Source organism: Diplotaxodon limnothrissa, linkage group LG5 (genome assembly GCF_057381915.1).
Source record: "Diplotaxodon limnothrissa isolate DT_005_m linkage group LG5, D_limnothrissa_male_GT1.1, whole genome shotgun sequence".
In the NCBI taxonomy this organism is placed as follows: domain Eukaryota; kingdom Metazoa; phylum Chordata; class Actinopteri; order Cichliformes; family Cichlidae; genus Diplotaxodon; species Diplotaxodon limnothrissa.
In genome coordinates this window covers 10,726,818-10,753,834 of record NC_140600.1, presented here as the reverse complement: position 1 = coordinate 10,753,834, position 27,017 = coordinate 10,726,818, and the positions used below count along the sequence as shown (strand labels likewise).

The 27,017-nt window shown below is 42.6% G+C and overlaps 1 protein-coding gene across 1 annotated transcript in view; it reads right to left on the bottom strand.

The window, feature by feature from the left end:
• The window catches only part of sema3fb (sema domain, immunoglobulin domain (Ig), short basic domain, secreted, (semaphorin) 3Fb), a 57,139-nt gene that overhangs the window by 14,352 nt on the left and 15,770 nt on the right, over positions 1-27,017 (bottom strand). The window contains exons 3-7 of the mRNA XM_085353014.1: positions 4,804-4,964; positions 4,385-4,447; positions 3,782-3,901; positions 2,426-2,515; positions 652-745 (exon numbers count right to left, since the gene is read on the bottom strand). Of these exons, the coding sequence (XP_085209140.1) occupies positions 652-745; positions 2,426-2,515; positions 3,782-3,901; positions 4,385-4,447; positions 4,804-4,964 (528 nt within the window). The remainder of the gene's footprint in view (positions 1-651; positions 746-2,425; positions 2,516-3,781; positions 3,902-4,384; positions 4,448-4,803; positions 4,965-27,017) is intronic.

Here is a 27,017-nt window from a genome sequence, read left to right as displayed (position 1 = left end):
GGCCTGGACCTGACTAAATGACCTTGGGCAGTGGCACAGAGGACACTGGCTTCATGAGTGAAACAACAGATGATAAGACATTTCATCCAAACCTAATCTCACTGAAAATTGAAAATCATCTAACGGCTGAAACGTGAAAAAAGCGAGAGCACACAATCGTTTTGTTAATATTTTGCTTCACTGACTTTGTTTGAGGCATTGATCCCACATATCAGCACACTGCCAAATTAAGTCAAAGTTTTAGTTTTTCAAATGGTAATACAATAACTATTTATTTTTTTATTTTTGCATGTCAGACGTATTTAGATTTGAAGCCACTAATTCCTCAGTGGAGGATATAAATATTAATAGTCACATATTACTGAGCCCATTGCAGTCCTAAGAAGGAAAAATTCCTAGTGATTCTAGCTAAACTGTGGGAAAAAGGCAAAGTGACAAGGACACTTGACCTGACCTTGTGGTTATCACTGGCTAACAATAAAAAGCTCTTTACAAAGTATGCCAAACATAAGCCCATTGAAGATCATATAAGGAGAAATGGAAGAAAAGATGAAGAATCCATATGAGATGACACTGCTGTTGCTAGAAGAAACTGTGCTGGACCGTGCCTGTGCCTGCAATCCCATGTGACCAAACCCAGATGATACTTACTGATCAAAGCTGACACGCTGTTGAGCTTCGGGTCATAGGAGCACTTTCCTTTCCCAGATTCTACTTTGCCCGGTTCCAAATGGAAGATTTCTTCCTGAAATGGAAAAAAAAAATCATACAGAGATGGCAATAAATTCAACACTCTCCATCTTGTCACTGTGATTCCCTTGTGTAGGGAAAATGAGGCAGCATATGCGCTGCCTCTGACTCCTGCGGGACCTATAGGTCCTGATGGGGGATGAAGTATCAAAATAATGAGTGTGTGTTCATACAGAAAAAACACATGCAGGAAAAGCGATGGATTTCTAATCCATCTCCATGCCACTCCACTGTAAAAAACAATGTGCTGCGGTGCTGCTTCTCTCGGCATAATAAAGCTGCATGCCAAATATCTCTCAGCTTCTCTGTGCCTATGGGTGTGCAGGTCGACTCGTGACACCTGCAATCCAGCAAAGTGAAAACAAGTCTGCGATGGAGGCTGGATGACTGATGCTCACTGCTCATGGCATCCCAGCACGCAAGCACTGAAAGGTGATTAGCAGGAATTTGCGTATGATAGTGGGGAAAATGAAACAGTGGCACGCAATGACATGTCCTGTAGCTCCGCCGCAAAAACCAGAGCACATCCAATCCCTATTTTTTTACTCCCAGCAGGCCGAGATGAAGACATCTGTGTCGGTGTCCGTCAGCACTTATTTAGGAGCACTGTGCCAAACTCCCTTCACTAGATCATACACGCAACCCTTTACATCATCTTTGATTAAAATCACCACTTGCGCCGATAAGTAGATGGCAGCTTACTCAAAGCCATTCTGGAGAAAAACCCAAAAACGGTCACAAACATTTATGTGTACCGGAGGGAAACTGTGCCCTGAATGTGTTTTTACAACCCTGCTATAAAATGTGACCCTTGAGAAAAGGTTGAAACACGTGTAGAAAAAGAATCGGCCTGAAAAAGAAAACAGTTGAAACACTTTCAAAGTGTCCCACTTCACATAAAGCCCTGTTGTCCTTCAAAAGTCCCTCTCTGCTTTTTAAAGTGCTTGGAGAGCTCAAACAGAGAAGACATGTTGAAGTATGTGACTCTTTTATTTCCTCAGCTCCATAGCTAGTTGGCTACAGATGGCTGGTGTTTGCTCTAAGCTAACAGAGCCTGCTGTGGGAGTGGGTCAGATGCTGACTAGTCCTGTCGCCTCTGTGGGAGAGCCTGAATAACATTCCTACAGAAGGCGGAGGGCTCTTTGGGGTGAAGAACTGCTGGGTGTGACACCCTCGAATGTCTGATATGATGAAGAAGAATGATTCGGAAATCTGCTCTTTACAGCTCCAGCTAAATGCTAAATAGAAATGACCGTGTCATGCATTGAACAGCAGCAAAAGCCTGTTTAATTAAACGTGGGCCGTGTATCTTTTGTTTTTTTTACAGCCGGATCAGCCATTTCCAGTTGATTAGCCAGCTCTCATGCAAAATGTGGCATTTAACACAGAGGCAAAGCACCAAAAGGACAAAGGCTAATAAGACAGGGTGCTCAGACAACAAAGGAAATGTGAATGAAACAAGGAGAAAACGAAGCGACGTGAAATGAAATGCATTTTCAAATTACACTAAAAATGTCGAGATCGTGCAGGGACTGAAAAACAGTGCATGGAAAATATTACAGAGATGAACAAACGATGGCCAGGTTAAAGATGGTATCGACAAAATGGGCACAGACACAAAAAAGGGGAGCATGCTGCTGGTGATCGGTTCGTGCAGACAGGGCCCGCATCGCACCTTGAGTCCGAGTGTCTCGTGCACCGCACTGGGTTCAGCTGCACGGTTAGCCCTTCCTCTGGCTTGGGCCATCTGCAGATACATGGACGTCTAAAACAGGAAAAAGCAATACATTCTCGGCGTTACACTACTGATGAGGAGGGATCAAGGCCTTTCATGACCTTGCTGCAGATTGCTTGAGCCTGTTTTGACCTCCAGACATGAGACATGAGAAACTCCCTAAACCCTGAACTTCTGAGATCAATATAATACAAGCGCGTAGGGAAAGGATAAAGAAAAATGGACGCAAGACTGTGCAGGGAATGCGGGTTTCTTTATTGGACCAGATGGTGGAAAAGGCAACAATAACAGTCCTCTATTCTGTGGTTTTGTCAGTAAAGGCTGTCACAGTATGCCACATACACACCCCTAAAATCTGCTGGCACTGCAAAACATTTAGCTACGAGTCTTTAAGCGCATCTTAGGAATGTTTCTTGCGATGGTAAAATCTATTGATAGAAATCCATCTGAATTAAGAATGACAAGTGTTCCTACAGTATGTGTGTCAGGATATGTGTGTGTACATGCGTCCGTGCAGAGTTTACCCCCTCTTGTTTTTACAGTTGTGGTTAACTCCACAGACCAGCTGAGAAAGGTGCTCAGGGGTGTATGATTTGGACCTGTCAGTGTGACAGAGAAAATAACAGCCCTCTCATTAATCCACTAGAACTGGAACATTCCACTTGCACCCCATAATGGGAGCTCCCACTTGCAATTACCCAGCATCTCACATGGTAGAGGCTGGCGGGTGGCCTGGATGGATGCATGAAGGGGTGGAAGGATAGGTGAGTGACTGGGTGGAAGCCCTTCATTAGTAACAAGCTGTATGCAGCAAGGGGCTCGAGCAAGCTGTGCTCGCTGTTGCGATTTCTCTGTGATCACAAGGGAAAGTCAAATGGGAAATTTACTTTTTATTTATTGCCTTTTATAAAAGTCCCCTGGTCACAATTAGGGAGCGAGTGTGATATTTAAAGGAAAGTGAGGTGTTAAAGAGGAGTACGGCAGCGTAAGCGGACTGGCTAGGTTTACGAAATTCAAGAGGTCCCATTAAAGATTGAGACTAAACAGAGTAGCTCTAACGGCACACTGGGGACAACAGCTGTGTGCTGGTGAGGCTGGTGTGCTGGCTGCTTCGCCATATGGGGACACAGGGTACCACAAGCAAGCTTAATGATGGAGCAAAATCATCATAAAGGGAGCTTAGTGTAGGGCGGATGGAGAGTAAGGCAAACCATATCATTCATGATGTAGATGGAGGAAGTTTTTAATGCTGCTAAGATCAACTTCTCGGCCTCTACATTCCTTTGTAATTCTAACCTGAGGTTTGCGTCCGCGGTTGACAAAGGTGCAGACCGGATTGTAAGCTCCTGTCCCACAGACGTACAGGTGAGTCCGGTTCCATGGCTCAATTAGACGAATGAAGTTTGCACACTCCTCCTGGAAACACAGACATTGAAGGAAATTAAATAGCAGTTCATAGTTAATCTTTACTGCCAGACCTCCTGCTGATTTACTGAATGCTCACTGATTCTTATTAAAACTTAAAAATCTGCCAGTAATAATGTGCTTCTATTTGTATTTGGGCAATATATCAAACTATCAGCCAGCAGTGCTTGGTTCCCGAACTCAAGCTGGCACAAAGAAGGATTCTGGGCTTCTCTGCTCCATTCCTGTCTCATTGGCTAGACACGAGGGAACCAGAATTTTACTGGGCCAGGTCCAACTCCGCAGGTAATTCCATTTAACAGGTTCATCACATTAAAACTGATGTGAACAGATGAGGGAATTATATATTTTAAATGCAATTTATTTAAAAAAAAAAAAGATATATTTTATTTTTTCAAGCTATCAAGTTTAAGGAAACAACTTTACTCGGGCAATCCTGCTCTTGGTATGTGCATTTTCAACACGCATACTTACATTGGCATCTTTCCCACTCACGAGGCACTCCATTCTTCTTTGTTCAGGCACTGGCCAGTGGATCTGCAAGAGTGGGAACGCGGGACATTTTATAGCTCCAGCCCAAAACGTTATACATCACTGGCATTTATTGCATATTTGGATTAAAATTTTAAAAGGGATATCCACCAAGGCTAATATAAGTCCTGTTGGGATTGTCATAGACCAGTTACAGGGTTTTAATGAGCTGCACCAGAAACAAAAAAAAAAGAAGAGTAGTCCAACAAAAACTTGATGTGAGCAAACCGAAATGTCTGCTGCTGGGGCAAGAGTGGGGAACATTTCACTTTGGGTAAAACTGCAGTAAAGGTGCTGGCTTTATCCCACGGTAACAGCCCATTTTAAGGCCCAAAGGGAGAAAAGCATGGGAAAGGTCTTACAATACGTGGGTTCTTGTTGATGTCATGGAGGTCCAGGGACAGGATGTGGTCCTTGCTCCCAACATACATTCGATCATGGTCCTCATCCATACGAAGGATCCGATAGTCAGATGTGTTGATGAGGTAGGCGAAGTGATGAGCGGTACCAGTGGATCTCAGTTCTGTATGGAAACAGAAATGCATTGGTTACCGACAGCTGCAGCTACATGTGCGCATATTCGCGCGCACACATGCATGGGCAACTGACACATTCCTCGTGCCACTCCTCCGTGGACTTATCTGATGGTTTTTCACCGACACTTGTGTAACAGAACACCACTCATTAGAGACAAGTGCTACTGAGTGTCTGTCAAACAGCACTGATGGCTTAATACCTCCTGAGTGGATCAAAGGATCTAGAAAGTCACTCGTTAGTGGCAGTCTGTGGGAAGCCAGCAAACACAGAAACAGTAGACCGGCAGTTAGCTATGATGTTCATACTACATAGTTCATGGAATAGGGTAAGGCACAACATTTCATTGCATGCTTGGACACCATTCTCTGAAGGTCAGACAAGTGTGCGCTTTCAGCAACACAATGCAGTTGACACGTCCTCGCATGTCTACAGTAACCCAATCTCCCTATAGACTCTGTGCTGGAGTGTTTGTTTGATATGTTCTGCTTCGTTCAGCAACCAAGTACAGGCAGAGCAAAAGGCCACGGCTAAGACAACAAAGGCCCCGTGTCCCACCATACATAAACACACTCCTTTGCAATCTATAGGGTAAGAGGCCTTAGACGCTGGCATTCAGATACTGTTGGACAAACAGAGAGGTTTCACTCAAACAGCAGGAAAGTTCCCATCCTCCATTTAGCCTTCTTCTATAATCGAGAGATCACAGGCACGGATTTGAGGTTAACCCAGAGTTAGCCACCAAAACATGGCAGAAGGAAACCAAAGGATAAACCGTTACATGCAGTTAGCTGCATTTGACTGGTTAAATGTGACATAGTTGAACACTGGTGTGCCGGCGTGTTATTAAAGGAGCGAACGCACAGCCAGTGTGGCATATCAGACCTTGAAGGAAACACACTGTAGCTTTATAATGGCCAGTTTAAGATTTTTTTTAATTTTTTTTTTAACAAGCTCTGTATGTGTAGTCATGTATTGTGGGTTTGACGTTACTACGAGGTTGTTAGGTGTTTCTGAAGAAGAGGTCTGGCCACCCAAGCATGCAAAGACATCCACATGTCCACCACTGGTCCTTAAAATAAACACCATCTAGAGACCTTTTTAAACAGACTCCCTATGGAATCTGATATTGCCAGTCTTTTGAGCCAGATCTAAATTTAGCACGGGGGTTACGTCAATAAGCAAAGATTAATAGCATTAGATATTCTATATTTATACAGTTTGATTTAATAACTGTGCCCACCAATGGAACGTTTACAGGTCAGCAGAGTGATTGGCAGCTGTCAGCCCCGCGTAGAGGAGCTGCAACATGTGGCTGGACCCTGTGATTATTTGTGTTGAGTCTTAAGTTGAATGATGAGTCCCCATACACTCTAGGCCAAGTGCACACTGGATAAGAATGCATTGTGCACACACACGCACACATATACACACACATTCCGAGGGCCAGTCGGGGCGCCCCCCCTTCTGAAGCAGGTTGTCAGCGACTTCTCAGTGTGTGTTTGTTGTCAGAGAGGAGCTGGACGGGACCATCTGTCAGCCGAATAGGAAATGTGAACAGCGCAAAGCAACAACACGCCCTATTGAGAGGCGCACATTAAGAAACAAACACATGTACTCTAATCTCATAGTTATCTGACAACATGCAGACAGGCCAGACTGAATTCTATGTCACAGGTAGAATTTACCCCAAATAAATAAATAAATACTAAATACTAAATACTAAATGTTGTGCCTTTCCTCGTGACTTATCCTTCATATTTGCATGTAATGTGGTCTCCACCATAGACATCACCTTTTAGAAATCCATTTAACTACAACAGAACCTGGTTACAAAAAGGCGCGCCACTCCACCTACTGGATATCATTGTCTTTTCTGTCAGTCCCTCTTAACTCAATCCCAAAGTCAAACTTCACCTCAGGCGGGGCCACATGGCATTGTGCTCGTTTGACATGTTGATCAAGGACGTATAATGGCAGCAGACTGAGCTTGGCTGCAACTCTACTCCAGAGGTCAGGCCGCACAGCATGTCTCTGGGCTGAGATTGGTGCCAAGCAAACACTCAATCACAATCAGCTCAAAAAGACATGCAGAGAGGCTACACTTTTGCAGAATGCCAGTTTGGAGTGTGTGTGCTTTTTCTTTTTGTTGTTTATGCCCATACCTAAAAGATGAAGGAGAATTTGTGGGGTTGGGGTGTATTTCCCAGAGAGTAACAAAATCTTATGTTTGCTACACGACTCATTTGTCTTAATTTTCTGGCACTGAGCTGAATCTAATTTGCAGACAATCCCCCGATGTTTTTCAACCAGTCACATTTTATTGAGCTCGGATATATTAGGCTGCACACTCAATCAGCTGTTTTCCCAGACTTACTTACAGATTTGCAGCCGCAGATTACAGTTTCACACAGGACAGGCTCAGAGAGGCTGAACTACTTGTGCTCTTTTGTCAGCCACATTAGAGCATGACAGCATTTTCCACATGCAGACTTATCCGAGAGATTGAAAGGCTGGGAGCAGAGTGTGAATATGTCTATCAGAGCCAGATAAACTCATAGTAGCCCATTACTGCCTGTATGGCTTAGGCCCACTCTGGGGGGTCTGCGCACACACACACACACACACACACACACACACACACACACACACACACACACACACACACACACACACACACACACACACACACACAGCAGGGGCTTTGTTTCAGGACCACACTGCTTCTCCCTTGTGAAATTGCAATGGCTCTATTAGGAGGTGAAAGTAAGCCGGTGGGGCAACCTGATCCTCAAGCTCAGTGTCTATCCCATTCCTCATTCACTTGGGTTTTTACAGTAGCATGCCTGCACCTGCGCACAAATGAGAGAAGGTCACTTTATGACATTTTTCCTATTTTCAGTCTTTCTTGTTCATGAAAGAAATGCAGGTGTAGCATAAAGGCAGAAAGTTAAGCTATTTCACAGTAGTCACCTCAGGCATCTCGGTTCCTTTGTGTGTGGCGTTCCGGTCCACACTCTTCAGTCTGCTGAACACAGACAATCCGCTTCTCTCTCCAAGGAACCCAAGGTGCTCTTGGCTCAAACAGCCCACTGCCCGTTTCTTGCTACTCGCTGCACTCTGGCCTCAAGAAAGCCCTTTGCTGATCTTTGAGAAACTGGATGCTGAGCTGAACGAGACCTGAAGAAATTCTAGCTTAGTGGCATCAGAGCAACCTGCTAAAGATGCTGGAGATCTACCAACAATACAAGGCCAAAAATCTACTACCAAACTTTTGATAAGTTGATATGATGTGTATCTTGACACGAGTACTACACTTAAACTCAGTCACGACTTAGTTGTACTGTCCCCTCTTTTTTTTTAACTGCTACTATATTTTAACTGTAAGGGAACAGTGTACTTTGTACTTCACTAATTGTGTGAGACAGCTGTAGTTACTATACTTTACTTTACTTACTATAATTTGACATAAAGTAGTAAAGATATCAATATAGATAACAGCCTTTTTTGCATTTATACATTTATGTTGGAGCTAAAAATGGAGGATAGAATGAAGACTTCAGAACCAAATGAGATTACGCATTGACTCTAAGCGCTTGGGATTACTGGTTTCTGCATTAGCACTGGAGACAAGCAAGATACAATCACAGCCAGTTATATCTTGGATCACGGAGCCATTATCCTTACGCTCAGTATACCAAGATCAATATACTTGGTCTACATGGCATATTACTACCAAGTAGGCCAATCACACTTGTTGTGGTCATGCAGCTGAATTTTACATGCTTGCGCGGGTGAATGTCAGGCTATGGTGTAGGTCGAGTCATATGGTATGCAGCAACATTACAGCGACAGCACAGCTTGAACGCAGTGTTAGAAATTAAGTGGCAACCTGGGACCTCTTGTCATGTCAAGTCAAGTGGCTTTATTATCATTTCAACCATGTGCAGTTGTACAGTACACACTGAAATGACACGGCGTTCCTCCGAGACCATGGTGCTACATATAACAGACAACTGGCACAGGACCACATAAAATGCAAGTGTGCAAAAATGTTGTAGATATGAATTAATTATTAATTATATTTTAAATAACTGAGGTAAAGCTATCCAGCGGTTTACAAAAAAAGAATAAGATTTGAAAATGTCAAAAGATTTTTGTAGCAAACTTTACTTTTTCTTTTTTTTTTTTTAGTTTTGTTTTAAGATATTCTCCCCTCTCTGGAGGGTCATGACCTATGGAAAACTATTGTACTTAAGTACCAAGTATTTACTTAAGTATTAAAAATATTTACTTCTACCCAAATCAAGAAAGTAAAAAGTACTATTCAGTTTTGTGTGAATTTGACATAATCAGTACAACCATCCTTGTCAAAACTCAAATTCTGTGACCATTCTGCAGATTAATATACCAAACAATTTGCCACTAGCAGTAGTAGCACTGAAGCTCAGTGAAGCTCCTGTTTGAACACCACTGGACTTTAAACAGTTGTAAGTTTTAATCTTGCTGTACATTTGTCAGTGTCAGCCATTTAACTATTAGCAATTACCTAATACCAAAATTAACCAGCTGTTACCATTGAGGTAGTGGCAAGCAGAAAAATGACTATGACCAATAACAAAATGATTTAGCAAACATTATTAGTGCTGCTGGTCAGTAATGTTAATAGTCAGTGTTAATTTAACAGCGGAGCACAATTATTTGTGCCTAAGTGTTCTGTTTCTTTTAAAGGTGTAGTTTGAAGCTGAAAGTGTGAGCCTTTCTTACCAACTCTGTTTTAACAACAATGCCAAAACCTGAGCAGAAGCTCAGCACTACCTCAGACAGACAAAAAAAATTCCTCTGTTTATTTTTGTTTGTTTTTCTGCACTACAAACTGATATCGAGTTTATAATTCTAGCATTTTCCTGCAAAACTGCCATTGTTCAGTACTTAGAGTTAGAAACAGTGATGTTATTAGTGGTTGTTTCATCATGCAGTTCCCATCAGACTCTACTGTAAAAACTCAAAACCTTAAAGAGCACTTCATTTACAAAACCCATCTTCACTACCAATGTGAGTCCACTCTAAAATGGGTGATTGGCTAGGAAGAAAATTGTGTTTCGTTGCACTAAAGTGCCAAAGCAAGACATATATCGAACAAAGCACAGATTCTTTATTTCTTTCTCTTTGCATTCATCAGGTTAATTAGCCGAGTTTAAATGCAGGTTGCTGTGACTGATTACCTGAGTTCCTCATTCACTCAAGGTGACTACATGTTCTGCAGACTGCAATACAATACAGTTGTTGTTCTGGAGAATAGTGGATGTACCTTGACCGCAACCCTTTCCTCAGACCATTAGAAGTACAAATGTATTTTTATAAGCTTACCTGGTTAAATGAGGTATAGAAACATAGGGGGAGAAGCATGCCTCACTGTCAGATGGAGCCAGCCCTTTTCCTCCTGAGAGAATACTTGGCTGCTGACGGTGATCTCCAGGGCTGCAGGCCTGCATGTTATAGCGTATCTCCTGATCTTAAATTAATAGCCAACGGGCCGAGTTTACTTTGGAAATATGTTTGGACAGGCATGGAGCGCACTCACGAGAGTTCATCTCCAGAAGTAAGAAAGTAAGAAAGCGCAGTGGTTAATGCCGACTTATATGAAGTGATTTCCCACCATGCCGTACACGAGGGACAGAGGAGACGGGATTTCACATATCATATTCAGCTTTTAATGCGTCCTACCTTGCAGTGTGCTTCGGTAACATAAGAACTTCCTCTCATTACTGTATCCAGCGTAGCTTAACAGTACGCGGCCCGTCCCACTCATAACTTTCCTGGCAAATTCGCAGCAAGCATCGGATAAGTGATTGGATCATGGAAAACTTCAGACTGTGTGTTTAAACAAAACAGTGACAGTGAGCGAGAGAATTGAGAGGGCCTAAATACACATCCTGGCACTTGACAGCGCAGTGGCCACTTGCTACTTGACACTGATATGGGTGTTCCACCCCACTGCATATTTCTCTGGTTTCAAATTGGGTAAATTAAAAGTGGAGGCCACTGTGAGTGTCAGTGCATGTTGCTGCTTGAAGCCTGCAGTACTCCCTGTAGAGAAGTATGGGAGGTGAGGAGGAGGAGGAGGGGGATGATGATGGGAAAAGACAAAACTTTGCAGTCCATTGCTTTGACACTGAGCAGGAAGGGAGCAATGAACAAAGCGGACGAGCATTGTGTGGAGCAATGATCTACTCAGTTCACAGCTCAGTGGTTTTCAATTGGTGAACATTTGTGGCTAATTAGAAACTATTGCGGCGCCCTGTGCTTCTGTCTAAGGAGCGATGCATGATTAGAGATGGAAAATGCTGGTTATGATCTATGCAGATCAAACAAGTGTAAATTAAAATAAGTAGGGTTAAATAGGCTTGGATTAAATGTTCTGAGGTAGTGCAATAATAGGTAGTGCAGAAATACCCCAGTAGCTCCTGGCATATCACAAACAAGCTGCACTACCTGAGCATTGCCCCAAGGTAGTTTCCAACCCGTCAGAAAGGTGTGTCGGTTCTCTCACACACACACACACACACACACACACACACACACACACACACACACACACACACACACACACACACACACACACACAGGTGATAATTAGGGTGATTAAGAGGGGGTGGGAGAGGTTGCATGCTCTCACACATCAAAGGCAGCACTTGTCAGGAATCCTAGCCAAATATTTGAATGCTGTCAATGCAAAGAAGGAAAACTCCAGTTAAGACACTCTTATTACTCCTCACAAGGCACGCTTCGTTGCAATGATGGAGCGGCACAAAACAGCTTCAGAGACTTTTCTGGGGGGTGAAGGAAAATAAATGCAGGGTTTCCTAGTTGGCAGTTGGGTCAACTTTTAACAAGACGCATTAATGAGTTGAGACGCCACAGGCGACAGTGCCACAGGTTTAAGAGACTTGCTCGACATGACACAATTCTCATTAATTTGTATGAGTCTAAGTCACTGAAATATTCATAAGAACCACTCCCTGCTGAGCTGTATAAAGGTGCATTTTATTCTCTCGGGCATGGTTGTGCACCTTGTTTATTATGTTTGCCAATAAAGTGGAGATGAAGCTGAGAGTAAGAGTGGAGATTGGGCAAACAAGCTGCTATCTGTCTAAGAGGACTGTGTCAATCTATGCTCATCCTGCTGTAGCATGACCTCCTAATGCCGCTCCTGCAGATTTCTGTTTATCTTCTCAGTCAGGAGAATATGCTTGCCTTCTCTATGAGGGCGTTCATGTGTTTGGAAAGAGTTCAGAACACTTTCTGCACTTTATTTGAGCAATTACCTCTAAGCTGGAACATTACTGTTTAACTATTGAGTTACGATGTGGTATTTAACTGTTTGGTGAAAAAGAATTGGCACCTCTATGCAAAATAGCCACAAACAACACATTCAGACTTTTGTTTTACGCATATGTTTAACATGGGAGTTTTTTCTGTAAGAAAAAGTCCAAGAAATGATTGAATTTGCACAGTTGTGAGCAGAGTTGGCCGATATCCAGATGCCTGTATGCAAGAGCGGCCGTGTTTCCTCTCTTATCTCAATCTAGCACAACTTTCTCACAGCGATTTCCTGTATTTATAGAATAAGGAAGCCTTGATATAGGGGCACTAACATAGCGATGGAGATTAAGAAACCCCCTTCTGCTTTAGGACAAGTGGGTGCCCACTGGAGGGCCTGACTGCCACTTGCGCTGCCGTCTTTTCAGCAGACTCACTTTAAATCAGCAACTTTCGGGGCCCAGAGCGCCTTCTCTCTCTCCTTCGACGGCCTCTTTCAACTTCCCTTCATGTCAAACATTTACACGACTTATTTGGGTTTGCGTGAGCTGCATGCTTCAAAGCCAGCAGAGGAGTGACAGAGTTGTTAAAGAATGCCTGTGTGATTACTGGAGAGTGGGTCTGAGGTGAGCTGGGCTGCTAAAGGAAAAGGAACGATAAGAGCATGAGAACGCAGCAGCTGCTCGTCTTGGCTCCGTCACTGTGAGGGCAGAGGATAATAAAAGCGGTCAAAGGCTTGGCCACTGTGTCACATCAGATAGGACATCATTCAGCGGATAGCAAATATGCAAGGGCACAGAATCTAGAGATATGATCTGACCCACTGGTAATGCCAAAGAGTCTGACCCGCAGAGGAATGGTAATCTATTGTGATGGCCTCAAAGCTTCACTGCACCCTGTGCGTGTGTGTGTGTTTGTGGAGAGGCAGGCTCTGCAGCTTGCTACTAGGAAAGAAAACACAGACAACGCAGCGTGCCTGTACAAACACCTGCCCCATATGTGCAAAGCATCACCAAAAGCGGTTATGCTTGCCATCATCTCACTTCAAATTTGAAACTGACAAGGCATGGCATTAAGATGACAAATCAGTCATTAGCAGTCGTGTTATTTTTGCCTTGTTGTCTTGGTTGTCTTCTTTTCTCGTACATGTTGCAAACACCAAAACATTTTGAAAATTCTCAGAATACTTTGCACACGATCCCCGTATCATCCGATCAAGCTAACGGCAGAACTGGAATATGGGTTCAAGTTAGGACAGCAGAACAAAATTACATACACAAATTTTCTGCACTCATGTTTATAGCGTTAAATCTATTTGTGGATACAAAGACCTCAAATAGATGCAACTTTAAAGGAAAAAGGGGAATTAAAGAGACAAGTTAAAATGCGTGGCTGTCTGTCGGTCATGAAAGCATCTGGATACAAAAGCTCTGAATCCTTGCTTCCTCTCTCTGGAAAATCAAAGTTCTGCAAGTTTTATGGTGTTCTTTTGTGAATTCAAAAGCTGTTACTGTAAGCACTGTATTTGAACAACTTGATTCCGGATAAGCAGCATTAATCCTACACTGTGAAAAAAAAATCCTAAAAAAACAGTAATATTCTGGCAGCTGGGGCGCCAAAATAATACCATAAAATAACAAAATAACTTTCTCATGAAAATACGGTTATTTTAAGTAATGACAATACAGTTTGTTGCCCTAATTTTACATGGGATTTTGCCTTTTTCAAGTGCTTTTAAGCATTAAATTAGGAACATTTTAATGTGATTAAACAATGAAATTACCTGTAAACAAGGTCAATGAATGTGGCAATATGAATAATAATACTTAAATGTACAGAAATATACAGTTAACAGTTGGTTTAAATAACAATGGATTGCATTTATATAGTGCTTTATGAGACCCTCAAAGCGCTTTACAATCCCACTTTATAATTCCCCTCTGGCCATCACCAGTAGGTGGCAGGTGAAGTGTCTTGCCCAAGGACACAACGACCAAGAGTGTCCGAGCCGGGGCTCGAACCGGCAACCTTCTGATTACAAGGCAAACTGCCAACTCTTGAACCACGGCAATAATTATTATTATTATTTGATGTATAAAAAGTTTATAAGATTCATTTTATATATTTTTCCATAGCATTACATTTTAATTTAACAGTTCAATCTTTCAAATAACGGACAAATATTTGTGAAATTATGATGCATTTGTGAACGTATTTTAACAATCTAAATATGCATATGTACAGACAAATACATTTAAAAAACAAGAAAATTATGTTTTATTACATTTACAGTGATTTTATGTTAATTTACGTTTGAAATGTAAAATCACAGTCTATTAATGGTACAGAACAGTACAAAACTGTAAAACACACAGTGAAGTACTTTTATATTACAATTTTTTTTACAGTGTAGAAACAGGAGTGTGCACAAAAGTATCTGAAATCATTATTGCCATGAAAAACAAAAACACACAAATGAGTGTGTGCGGAGCTTTGGCGTGATTCCAGCCATTAAAACCACAACAAAGTGAAGCTACTGGCTATTCATGGCATGCTGTTTGTATTCTGTTGCTGCGAGCTCCCTCGCTAGGGAAAAGGTGTGCCCCCCTCTTGTCTCGACATACGTTGAATGTGATCCGTCATAATGGATACGCACTAACAGCGATCCCATATCACACATCATTAACCACCACGTCTGTCCTCACAGTATCCAGAAATCGCACCGCCATCGTCTGTGTCGGCGGGAGCCGTGACACCCCACCGTCGTCACCTCGTTACTACCGTGCCCCGTGCCCCTGTCGACCTAGGGAGGCTCACCCACTATATAATTAGGAGCCACTGTCGTGCCCCACCCCTCCTACATCCACACCCCCTCCTCGCTAATGGCATCAATTTGTATTCAATGTCAGCTCTGATGAGCTCTCATGCGGAGAGATGGCCTTATCACAGAGCCTCTGGCTCCCGTCACCTAAGCCTCTCTCCTGCTCCCTGCCAAGTCCGGCGTGCTGATGGACAAGCAGAACGGGTGAGGGAGGGGTGAGGAGGGTTGTGGTTGAGGGGAAAGAGATACACATTTATCTCCATTCTCATGTAAACTCTTGTAACAGCAGACAGATGTGCTCACGGTGCAGAGGCAATGAAGAATCCGTAAGTCTGACTCTGTATCTTCCCTCGAACTAGGATCTGCTTTTGGACTCTGCGTTCTCTCTCCAAACAAATGAATGTCCTTCCCTCTCGGTCTAGATGAAACACATGAAAGCAGAGGTTTGGCTGAGGATGATGTCAAATGTGGAGAACTAGTAGGGAAGGAGATCCTCTCTGGAGAGCCTTGATCTAATCACACACATCTGCACAAATAGGGCTCTGTTTTAACAGACATGTGTTTTATTATCAGTCTCTACCTCAACTCTGACACATCAATGCGCCTGACCCATCCTGCGCGTCAGTTCCTGCAATACTTTGGCAAGCTCTGCAGACCTGTTTTGCTCCAAATAAACTAAAACTGTCACCTAATAACTTACTGGTTACTTAAGTAGTCTGGCTTTCTGAGTTATCTCTGGGGTTATTATTCAGCAGCACAGATAAAGAAGCCCTCATTGGAATATACCTGGCTAAAATCTTTGCAAGCTCCTTTTAGCAGTGTTGCTGCAGCCTGAGCTGGGAGACGTGCAGAGGTCAGAGGTCACTGGACAGCAGTGGCAGTGCTTTATGTTCTGGTTTAATCTGGGATTAGCTCAGGGTCAGGGTTATCTCTCCTCAGCCTGAGAGGAATCAGGAAACTGGGATTGCCTCGGGTAAACTGGCATTACTCGATGGCCCGTCCAGAATCTCAATGAGTCCACTGAACGGGAGCAAAGGAAAAAAAGGGAGTGTGTATGTCGAGAATGGCTCAGTGGGCTCGGGGTTGTAACCTCTCTGCCATCACTCCAGCTTCAGCTCAGTGGAGATAAGAATTGCAAAAAGCTCTGAATTACTACACCCGGAGAACCACTGAATCACAGGGTTGTGGTCTAGCCACAGTTATGTGCATACCTTCTGGTTTCCTGAGGACATTTAGCATGGTAAATTCATTTTAACACTACTTTTTGTACAAAGGCCAGGGGAGAAGGCAGAGCACACACATTTATAACAGAACAACAAAGACAGCCCACTGCAGAATTAGCAAAGGAATTTAGGGCGAAGCAGCCACAGAGACTAAACGTGAAACCCTGACTGAAGGAGCCTCATTACCTTTAGCCTTACCGTATCGTAATCTGCCATACCTCAGATTCATGTCAGCCTATAATCCCTACATATGGTGCTGGACACACTCAAAAGGCAGAGACACACTCTGCCTGAGCGTTCTACTGTCTGCGGCCAGACGGTGTGTGCACCTGGGAGAAACAGTCAGCTACGAGACCAGAACAGCCTTAATGTAATGGAGATGGATCTGTCTCAGTCTCACGCTCTGTTTAATGTTGTAGAAAGTCTCTGTGAGAAGGCTGAAATTAATTTTACTGAATGTGTGCCACGCTTCACCAAAAGCAGAAGTAGAACAGAAACAGGTACGGTTAAAGAACAGCAGCCCATAGAAACTCAGGCTTCACAACACTCAGTTCTACAGACTGAAGTTCAGTTCTGTTCAAACATCCTGAAAGCTGCTGTCAAATTTACGAACAAAGAGATTTTTTTAAAGAAGCTGAATCTGTGATGGATCTGTCGTTTTTGTAAGAATCTGCTCAGAGGTTTCACTAAAAAAATATTTACTTTTCTTGTCGTGAATGACACAGTTCCTCATAATAAATATTATTAAATGCTTATGTGTGTAATATTTTGAGTGTGACAGGCACAAACAGTTGCATCAAAGGGCATCAAAATTCAGGTTTCAGCTGCCATGGGCTGACTTCCAGCTAAGAGGTTCTATTTTTCTTTTTGTTGCTGATGTTTTTCATGCTGTGCTATAAAGTAAATCTTCTGCAGATTTACCATTAAATATCACAATCATCAGATTAAGAATAATTTATTAATACCCGAGGAAATTATGTGGTCGCAGTTGTTCCAAGACAGTAAGAACAGTAAGTCACTAAATTATATAATAGAATATATTACAAAATTACAAAATATAACAAAATAGCTCTATTATATATAATAGCTCAATTATAAATATCCAATTTATAAACCATATTTCCAAGTAGTTTTCATCCAGTGAGCCAATAATTTGATTTGCACGAGCAGGGGAACAACTTTGTCTTGAAAAGGGCTTTCAGAGCACAGCAGGACCACCACATAGAAAACTGTCAGAAAAACGTCTCAGTGCAACAATTTGTCCCAGCTCTCTCAGGTGCATCCTGACAGGCTACATGAAGATTCACAGTTGAACAGGCACAGGATATAGAAACCTAATGTATCTGACACCAGTGTCTCGCTGACATGCCCCGTGGTTATGAATGCTTTATTTGTCGAGCCAGTGTGGGGTCACCGTGTGGGAAGCCAGTTGTTCCTGCCCCTTCCTGAGAATGACATGAAGGCAGGACAGATTGTGACAGCAGCCATTGTGGCTCTGCTCCAGGTCTCTTCCTCCCACCAGTCTCCCACTGCTCCCTCATCCTGGGTAAGTGCGCACGGTGCCACCTCAGTGCTTGTCTTCCTGTTTCTTGGGTGGGCAGGCTTAAACAGAACTTGTAGGCAGGAAAGCCTTTGCCATTTTCTTTGCCATTTGGAGCCTGTATAGTCATCAGTCACCCTCGACATGAGCCACATGATGTTGATAGAAGCAGGACGTCCCCCCTCTCCCCGTCGCCTCTTTGAACAGGGGCAAATGATCAGCTGAGTTCCAGTGTGCCCCTGATTCCCAGGCCTTGGGGACAGGAAGTGGGATTAGTGAACAAATCCCGTTTTTCCACACGTATGTCAGCAGCTTCATTGCATTTTGCCTAATCACTTACTTTCTCTATTTAAAGGGCGCTCATCTGAAATGAAGGCGATTAGCCTTTATAAACAGCTTTGTGTTTTCGGCTGCCACTGCCTCACTGGGACCGTTCACTAGGCTAAGCTTTAAATGAGCTGTACCCCAAACACATGCACCCATGGGAACCAAGGGTCACAGGGCTAACTCCTTCTGAACTAAACTAACAGTTTGTTGGCCACTAAAGGAAACCCGCGTAGAAGTTACAAGTCAGCAAAAAGCTAAACTGTGACTTCATTATGCTCTCTGGTGCTATAAGCCTGCTGTTCCTAAACCGTGTTGTTTTAAAGGGGCTTCTAAGGCTCTGCAATCTTATCCTGCTTCTAAGTCATAACAAGATAATAGGTTCCCTTAGGACCCTAGGAATCAGTGTGGTGGGTTATGCTGTCCCCAACTGACAATTTGCATTTTACGTCAAAAAGGCAAAAAAAGAAATGAATAAATAAGTAAAACAAGTTATTATGATATCAGGAACAGTTCATTTCACGTCGCCTGGTCAATGAATTTGTACTGTATGCATGCCTACTTGGCCTGATCGACTTTTTTAGGGAGTTAGTTCTTTGCAGTCTTCTCCTACATGCTTCCTCTGAGCTTTATCTGTGTTCAGACTGTTATTTTGGCCAACCGTGCTCTATTCCCATGTAAGGTGGTGTTAAGGAGATAGTAGCTCAGAGGGTGGGTGGTGGTTTGCAGGGTCAGCGAGTTTACCAAGCCGATTTAGCCATCCCAGTTTGTCACTGGTAATCTCCCGGCAGCTAACAGGATGTTAAAATCAGCCTGATAACTGCTGAGATGGATAGAGAGTGAAGCAGACCAAGTGGGTGCGAGAGTGATGTGTTCAGCCTCCTCCCTTTGTATCTTTCAAACATACTGATAACATGTGTAGCATGCACGTATACACGATGGGCCACAACTTTGACAACACCTGGCTCAAGTAGTCTAGGTTTTCCTCTTCCCCACAAAAAAGCTCTGACCCTTCAGCGGATGGACACAAACATATCTCAGGGTGTCCTGTGGTGTCTCTCATCCACTTGAGTGGGATGTTAGAAATTGATCTTTTGGTTTCTGGGGTTGCTGTTTGGAGCCCCAGAAGATCAGATGTGTTCTGAATAATTCTGTGCATGCTTGATCAGACTGAGATCTGGGGGTTGTGGAGAGGTCAGGTCAATAGCCCTGGTTATGTTTCTTGTGTTCTTTGAGCTGTTTCTGAGCAGTTTTTGCAGTAAGGGGAGGTGCCCTGGCCTGCAAGTGGAGGCCACTCCTGGTGTGTCATGTTGTTTCAAACATCACTGCACACAACATAATCAAACGATGCAACAACGCTGTAATGGATACAGAACCAAGAGTCTCCATTAGAGCAGTTTCTCTACACATGCAAAACCACAATGCAAACTAAGGATAAATGAGGCAACTCCAGATGGAAGGTGCTGATTAGGCGAAACCAAGAAGTGTGTGAAAGGTTCACATCGGGTCCTCTGTGGTGAAATATGGAGGTGTTTGCTTTGGCAGTGTTGACCAAAACCTCAGCCCCAGAGGCGAAAAGAGGAACGTGAAGCCAAAGCATCTTCGTACTGCTCCTCCTTTATAACCCCCCCTCAGTGCGGCCTCTTTTTGCCCCACCATAAACACTTCATTTCTTTCCGAACTCAGGAAACATGCTTTCTAAATCAGGGGAGCCTTCTCCTGTTTTTTCTCACATTCCCAGCCAAACAGAATTAATCTAAAGAGCTGGGATGTTATGAGCATAACTCTACCAGTATGTGACCTGTAATAAGGAGCTAATAAGCTGTGAACTTGAGTGGTCTTACATTTCACTTCCAGCCCAGCAGGACTTCATTTAGAAGCAAGCTTTTATTTGGCACAAAGATCGATATTCCCTTTTCTCCTTTAAGTTGTGGTCTACCGAGCTCTCGCAGCTGAAGTACTTCTGTGATTGAAAGTCGTGCTCTGCGCTCAACCTCCCTCTGGTAAAGCCAAATCTGAAGAGACAAAACAGCCTCTCTTTCTCACATCTCTTGATTGTCCTGCAGCTCTTCCACACGCTGAAATTGGCAAGGTGACCTTGATGAGGGGAAATGCCAACTGTCAATCATTGATTACCAGGACTTTTTACACATTCACTTAAGGGCTCCCCTTTCAAGTTTGATCAATATCAGCCAAAATGTAGTCAGAGAGTAACACAGAGGACTGTCAGCACTGTGCCTCAGGTAAGAGTGGGCATTTAAAATGGGTAGTGGAAAAACAGAAAAATGGGATCACACCACAAACCAAACCACACTAAACTGCACCAACATATTTCTTTAAAAAATACTTCTTTCTGAGGCTTTGCCGCAACTATCAACATAATAAAATCACAAGTGAGATAGATAATGTTGTTTTTTTGTTTTGTTTTTGTTGTTTTTTACAACCCCAATTCAGAAAAAACGTTGCTGTGATGCTGTGAAAAATGTTAATTTAAAAAAAGATTCATAAATCTCACAAACCCAAAGTTTATTCACAATATTACATGGAAAACAAACCAAATGTTCAAACTGAGCTCATTTTGACTTTAATTAACCTCCAGGATTTTATAAGAGTTACACTCAGTTGGAGAAAAATGGATGTACGATATTTTATCTTACTTTAAGAGCTAAATCTTCTTCACGTGAACAAAGACCTGAGGCCGTGAAGCATTTTCACAGAACAGCAGAATCCATAAATGTGTTGCTCTGGAGATATGAAAATGTGTCAGGTGAAAAGGTTGTGCCCTGCCTCATTATTCTTGGATAGAATATTTGACATGGACTCAACTGTTAATCCAGAGAAAATCCTGCAGGGTTTTCCTACCCTGATGGTCGCTCCACGGATTGGTAGGAAGTGGTTATGGGAATGCTGGGCCGTCCTACTGCTAAGCCATGAATGTAACCATCCCACTCGGGCCTCGAATCCTCTGCACTCCCCATAATGACTCATTGATCTCAGCCTCTCAATCCCTACCTGCCTTATCTCAGTTAATGGGGCGGCATCGTGTTCTCTGACAGGGCTGCAATCTCTCCGAGAGCCTGAGTGCACTCAGAGGTCGGCGCTTTTGCGCTCTTGCAGCCCCACACCACAACCGGGAGGAAGAAAAATGTAGAATGTGAAAAGTGTTGTTTCTGAAGACACCCCCCTCCTCATTTGAGAAGTCCACAATCCCTCTAATACACTTTGTTGTGTTTGTTGAGTGGGATGATATACAGTCCCTATAGGACTTCCTTTATCGTTTCAATTACAAACTCGCACTTCACACATCAACAATTCTTTTGGTTGCTTTGGTTGATAGCCTGGCTTTGACCCCAAACATCTGAAGCTTACAAAAGGGACTCCCCTACACAAACCCATGAAAAGGCTGCAGAATCCACAGTGATTTATAACTTTTGAGGCTGGCATGACAGCAGAAATCAGCAGGGAGTAGGCGGGAGGGGAGGAGAAGAGTGAATGAATGGTCTAAATGGAGCAAACAAGTTCACTGTACTGCTATACATGCTCCTTAGCACGCTCCCTTTGCCTGTACTCCCTATGGGCCAATACCACTGAGATTGCAAAATTGACAAAAGAAAATCTGAAACTTATAAATCTCATACTGTACGGCATCAGATAAAAACTGGAGCAGGATTTTATTTTCCATATTATACTCCTTTTGGGGTCTCTTGACCATGAGAATACATTTCTTTTAAAATCATTTTATATCCTGAGGTTGTGGAAGTTTATTTAATAAAAATTTCTTTTCATTCAGCCAAAAGCCTGGATATCAGTCCCATATATGGGATACGCACTGGGAAACACGCCTGGGAGAGTACAGTGAAGTCATCTATAGAAGAAAAAAACAACACGTAAAAGAAGAGCCGGTCACATTTCAACTCATCTATATCCCAACATTATTATATCCCTTCCTCATTAATCCAGAGGAAGCCTGTTTCTTTCTTACTTGACTGAATAGTGCCTGAGGTGACATCTCCACAACGCAGCAGACATACAGACACCTTGACAGCTGTGGAAGTATACTGAGCTTTGGCAAAACTCAAAACTCAGCCTCCCTGGGAGATTTTTAATGACCAGTCAGGCTTTCCCCGATTTGGGTTTAAAATCGGAGACACCTGACAGCCTTGACGTTTGACTGACATGCAGGATATCCTGTTCTGTGACCCCGCAGTCGTCCTCTTGAACAGTCTTGGCAGTAGGTAATAAGCTACAGGAGAGGTCGGAGGTATGGATTACAAAGTGGCTAAAATACTGCACTGTTGAGAGTGAATTCCTAGATGGTAAAGACAAGAAAAGCAGAGGGGAGGAAGCCGAGTGGGAAGGCTTTCACGGGATTGCTGCGAAACAGACACAAATAATGGGCGAATAATCACTGGAATAAGAAAATGAGAAAAATAAATTATGGTAGTTGGAAAACATTTAGGGGCCCAGTGTAACCACGACATGTGTAGCTAGCAACAGCTGATTCCTGTTTGAGGCACCATTCACCTTTACTGAGTTTGAGAGCTCCTGTTTTGGAGGTTCAGCGTTTGTGAATTCAGGAATTAGTTTGAGTGATGGGTCTTCGACTTGAAGGTTTTTATCTGAAAGCTTGTTAGTTCTGTAACACAGACACTGATCTTACTACACTTCTTAAAACCCTAAACAGTTGTTCCTTAAGGTGGCACTCCTTTTGTCTTGCTGAGGTTTAGGTAAACATCCTTTTTATGGATTGAAGCGACTGCTTCTTAAAGGTTCCAGACATGTGGTTAAGGTTAGGAAGGAGCTTGGCCAAGCTTTAAAAAACAAGTCTTGGATGGATGGGCCAAGACTGTAACGCAGTCCATCCATCCAGCTTAGCTTCCCCCATACACAAACTTTGTCGCTCTTTAATAATGTATTCTGACTTCCTTCATTGCTCAACATGATTAACGTGATAGCTGGAGCACTACGTCACTCGTGTCATTTTTGGTTCATGTTACATGTCCTGATGCTGTTGTTCTTCATGGGAGGATGCTCTCAGCCAGCATATCTGTGCAGGAAAGCGGCCTTGTTCTCACAGTCATCTGTGGCCCTGTAGCACCCGGCAATTACCCGTTAATTTCGTACGAAGCCCATCGTGGGTCACGTCCTTCATGTCCCAAAGGAGACCACATTAATATATTACACATCGCCAAAGAGAACAAGATTCAGCTCCAATTATAATCCTGTTAATATCGTATGTTGTCATTGGCTCCACTCTTAATAATAAACTCGCAGAGGGCCATGGTGACTATATTAACAAAATGAACATAATTTCAATCATAAGGCTACAACTGATGCTTTTTGTATTTAGGTGACTTTTTAGTCTATTTCTTTCGCTATAAAGCCTAACTACATCCCAATGTTTGTGTTTACATTTTGATAACAGCGCTCGTTGTTTACTGCGGGCAGGAGCGCGCACCTTATGCCTTTGTTTGGCTGCTAACCCCTTGAGCTCCTCGGCAACTCAGCCTCACTTCCTCTCACTCTCCCTTCATCAACACTGCAGGCAACACACAGCTGTGAACAAGCCAGAGCCTCTAGCAATTCTCCTGGCCCTTGCCCAGCTCACACAGTGTTTCTGAAAAACATTTTAATTGACGCAGCAATTAAGCCAGACAAGTCAAAACAGAGCTCTTGCGGAACCTCTATATGAGCAGAGTAATCTGCTTCCCCGGGCAAGTTTATCTTGAGAATGTGGAGTATCCAAGATATATTGCTTGTATCTCAGCCAGGGAGAGTTCACTGCAGAGAAAATATTTGGGAATAATGTGCAGTTAACTGCAGTGTATCACCGCTGGGAGTAGTGGGAGATTAATTAGTGTACATCAGCATTAAAGGGTCGTGCCGGATTTTAACCGGTATAAAACAAATTATGCATGTTTGACATACACATGAAAAGCAGGCAGTTAGATTATTTTGCATTTATCAGTGCTTTTTAAACCTTCTCAAGGTTTTCTTTAAGTAAGAAAACATGAAACAATATTATGTGAAAATTATTACGCATAATGCTCAGTTTATATTTGAAAAACATTCAACTTCTAGATAAACGCCAACCAGAAAGACTTGCTTCAGATCAGCAGGTCAGCTGCTGTAATTGCTCTAAAACTGAGGCTACGTCCACACGTACCCGGGTATTTTTGAAAACTGAGATTTTTCTATGCGTTTGCACCTTTCGTCCACACGTAAACGGCGTTTTCGGTCACTGAAAACGGAGATTTCTAAAAACTCTGGCCAGGGTGGATAATTTCGAAAACTCAGTTTTTGCATTTACGTGTGGACGAGAAAAACGGAGAAAACGCAGCATCAAAGGTGTGCGCATTTTTTGACGTCACACTGTGCGCCACGTTATTGTTTCCGTGAAATGAATTTCTACAATACTGTTACTGTTAATTCTACTCTCTGCAGTGTTTAAATGCTTACATATACACACACAGTTACTGTCCCTCCACACATACGACTCGGTTCTGCTTCTATGCCCCAGCTTTGTTTACTTTTTCCCACTGAGGCTTCTACACTTCTGATTGGCCAACATTTCTACACGGTTAGGAATCTAGCGCCACCTGTTGCTTTGGCATGTTCCTGGCAGCGTTTTCCTTCATTTCTGCATGTACGTGTGGACGTAGCCTGAGGCCGCCAAACAAAAATCTTTTATCAAGATTCGTCTCATGTCACATGTTGTAACCTTTACCTGAAGTTACCAGAGCATGAGTGTCACGATTATGTGACATTAAAAAACAAAGGGGGGTAATTAAGTAAACAATTTGTGTCATTGTAAACAGCATGTTTTTAAAAAGTAGGGTAAAAGAAAGTAATAGAAAATAATTATAATAAGGATATAAGGATTCTGGTTAAAGCATACAAATCTGGTAAAGCTGCCCCTGGTCCTGCTGGAGGCTTCTTCCTGTCAAAAGGGATTTTTTTCCTTCCCACTGTCACAATGTGCTTGCTCATGGGGGAGAAGGTGACTGTTGTTTTAAATTTCACGCCCTGTAAATAAAACTGAATTGAGTGAAATTGAGTGAAAGAATGGGAAACTTACAGAAATATCCATCTATCAGTCATCTTCCCCTTAACCTTGTCTAGGTTGCAGAAATGAGCACACCTCATTTTGTCAGATGTTATTTCTCACAATAAACCTCAAGGCCCTTTTTAAATCAAAACAAGCAAGAGTCAGATTGAGAACCAAGGCTGCAGATGGAAGCTTTACTAAAAAGCGGTGTTTTGAAAAGTCTCAACAAGATCTTGAGCTTTATTGTGAAAGGTTTATGTGGAACATAATCAAGCGGACACGCGATGCTGTTACCGTTGTTGTTGCTAACCTCAAACAGTGTTGGTCAAGTTACTTGAAAAAAGTAATCAGTAACTAATTACTGATTATTTCTCCAAAAAAGTAATCCCGTTACTTTACTGATTACTTATTTTCAAAAGTAATTAATTACTTAGTTACTTAGTTACTTTTTAAAAACACGATTTACAACCTGAATAGGTGATAAAGCGATAGCTCTTTCAGCCCAATTCTACTTTTTCTACATAATCCATCACACAAAATGTAATCAAATGGAAAAGTCTCTTTTTAAAACTTGTTTTATTAGTTTTAATCTTTTAACTTTATGCATCAAGCAAAAAATTTAATTATATGCAACATTCTCTGACTGGAAGAAATTTGTTTAATATTTTAATTTCTGCACATTCCAGCACATAATGTTTTTTTTTTGTGTGTGTTTACACTCAGTCTTTCAAATAGATGCAAGTAAAACACAGCAGAAAATAAATAAAGTCAAAGACTAGCGGTCCTTTTGCTCTATTTTCACCTGTAAAGCAGGAGTTGGGTAGGCGGAGGTTTACCCTGGTGCAGGTGTGCCGCGGCGGTCAGTGGAAGAATCCGCGAGTTTCTCTGTGAGTTCCCCATTACGTGGTAGCGCACTCAGTGCTTGCTTGGAAGTTTAGGGGGTTTTTTTCGCTGTAAAAAGAAGTTTTCTTCCCACGCACAATGGACACTAATGTTTTTGTCACTTTTTATGGAATCAAACTCAAAGTAAGGTCAGTACTTCCACGCTTTAAACGCTGCACGCTCATACTCTCTCCCGCACTCGATATATGATGCACTGTTGATCTGCACACAGCTGTTGTCACGAACGTCGCACTTGCTTAGAAATTAAGAAATACTTAAGAAATTAATATAGCCACTACAGTGACCATCAGAACAATGAAAAAATATTGCCGTAAACAGTTTATTTTGCGACACCACGAAACAAATGATAGCGTAAAATGAAACGATAGACGTTTTTATATTGTCATTCGATATATATCGTTATATCAGCCCTAATTTAGATGACATTATTAGAGAATGTTAACAGCAGACCTTGTGTGTGAAGCCCTAACGACAAAAGGACAAAATGTCTGCAGGCATATCAACAGACATTTAACAGCACATGAAAGCATCCTTCACAATGAAGGCACGGCTCATAAAGGAGAATTAAAAAGGAGAGGGAACCCTGTGACAGGTAAAGTATCAGGTGTGTCAGTGATTGTTTGGGGTCATGACAGCTCTTTTCAGAGCTCGCTCAGACTTCCCGTCTGATTAATGCATGAAAGTGAATTTTCTTGACATCTCGAGAGGCGTTGCCGAGCAGCTGAAGCACACTGTTAAGAGAAAGAAGTGTGGATGTGTTAAACCTGGAACGACACAGAGGTAGAGGTAGGCTTGAGCTGTGAAAAGACTCATCGCTGCATCTATCAGCAACTCTGGTGTCTGCGTGTTAAAAGCTGTTT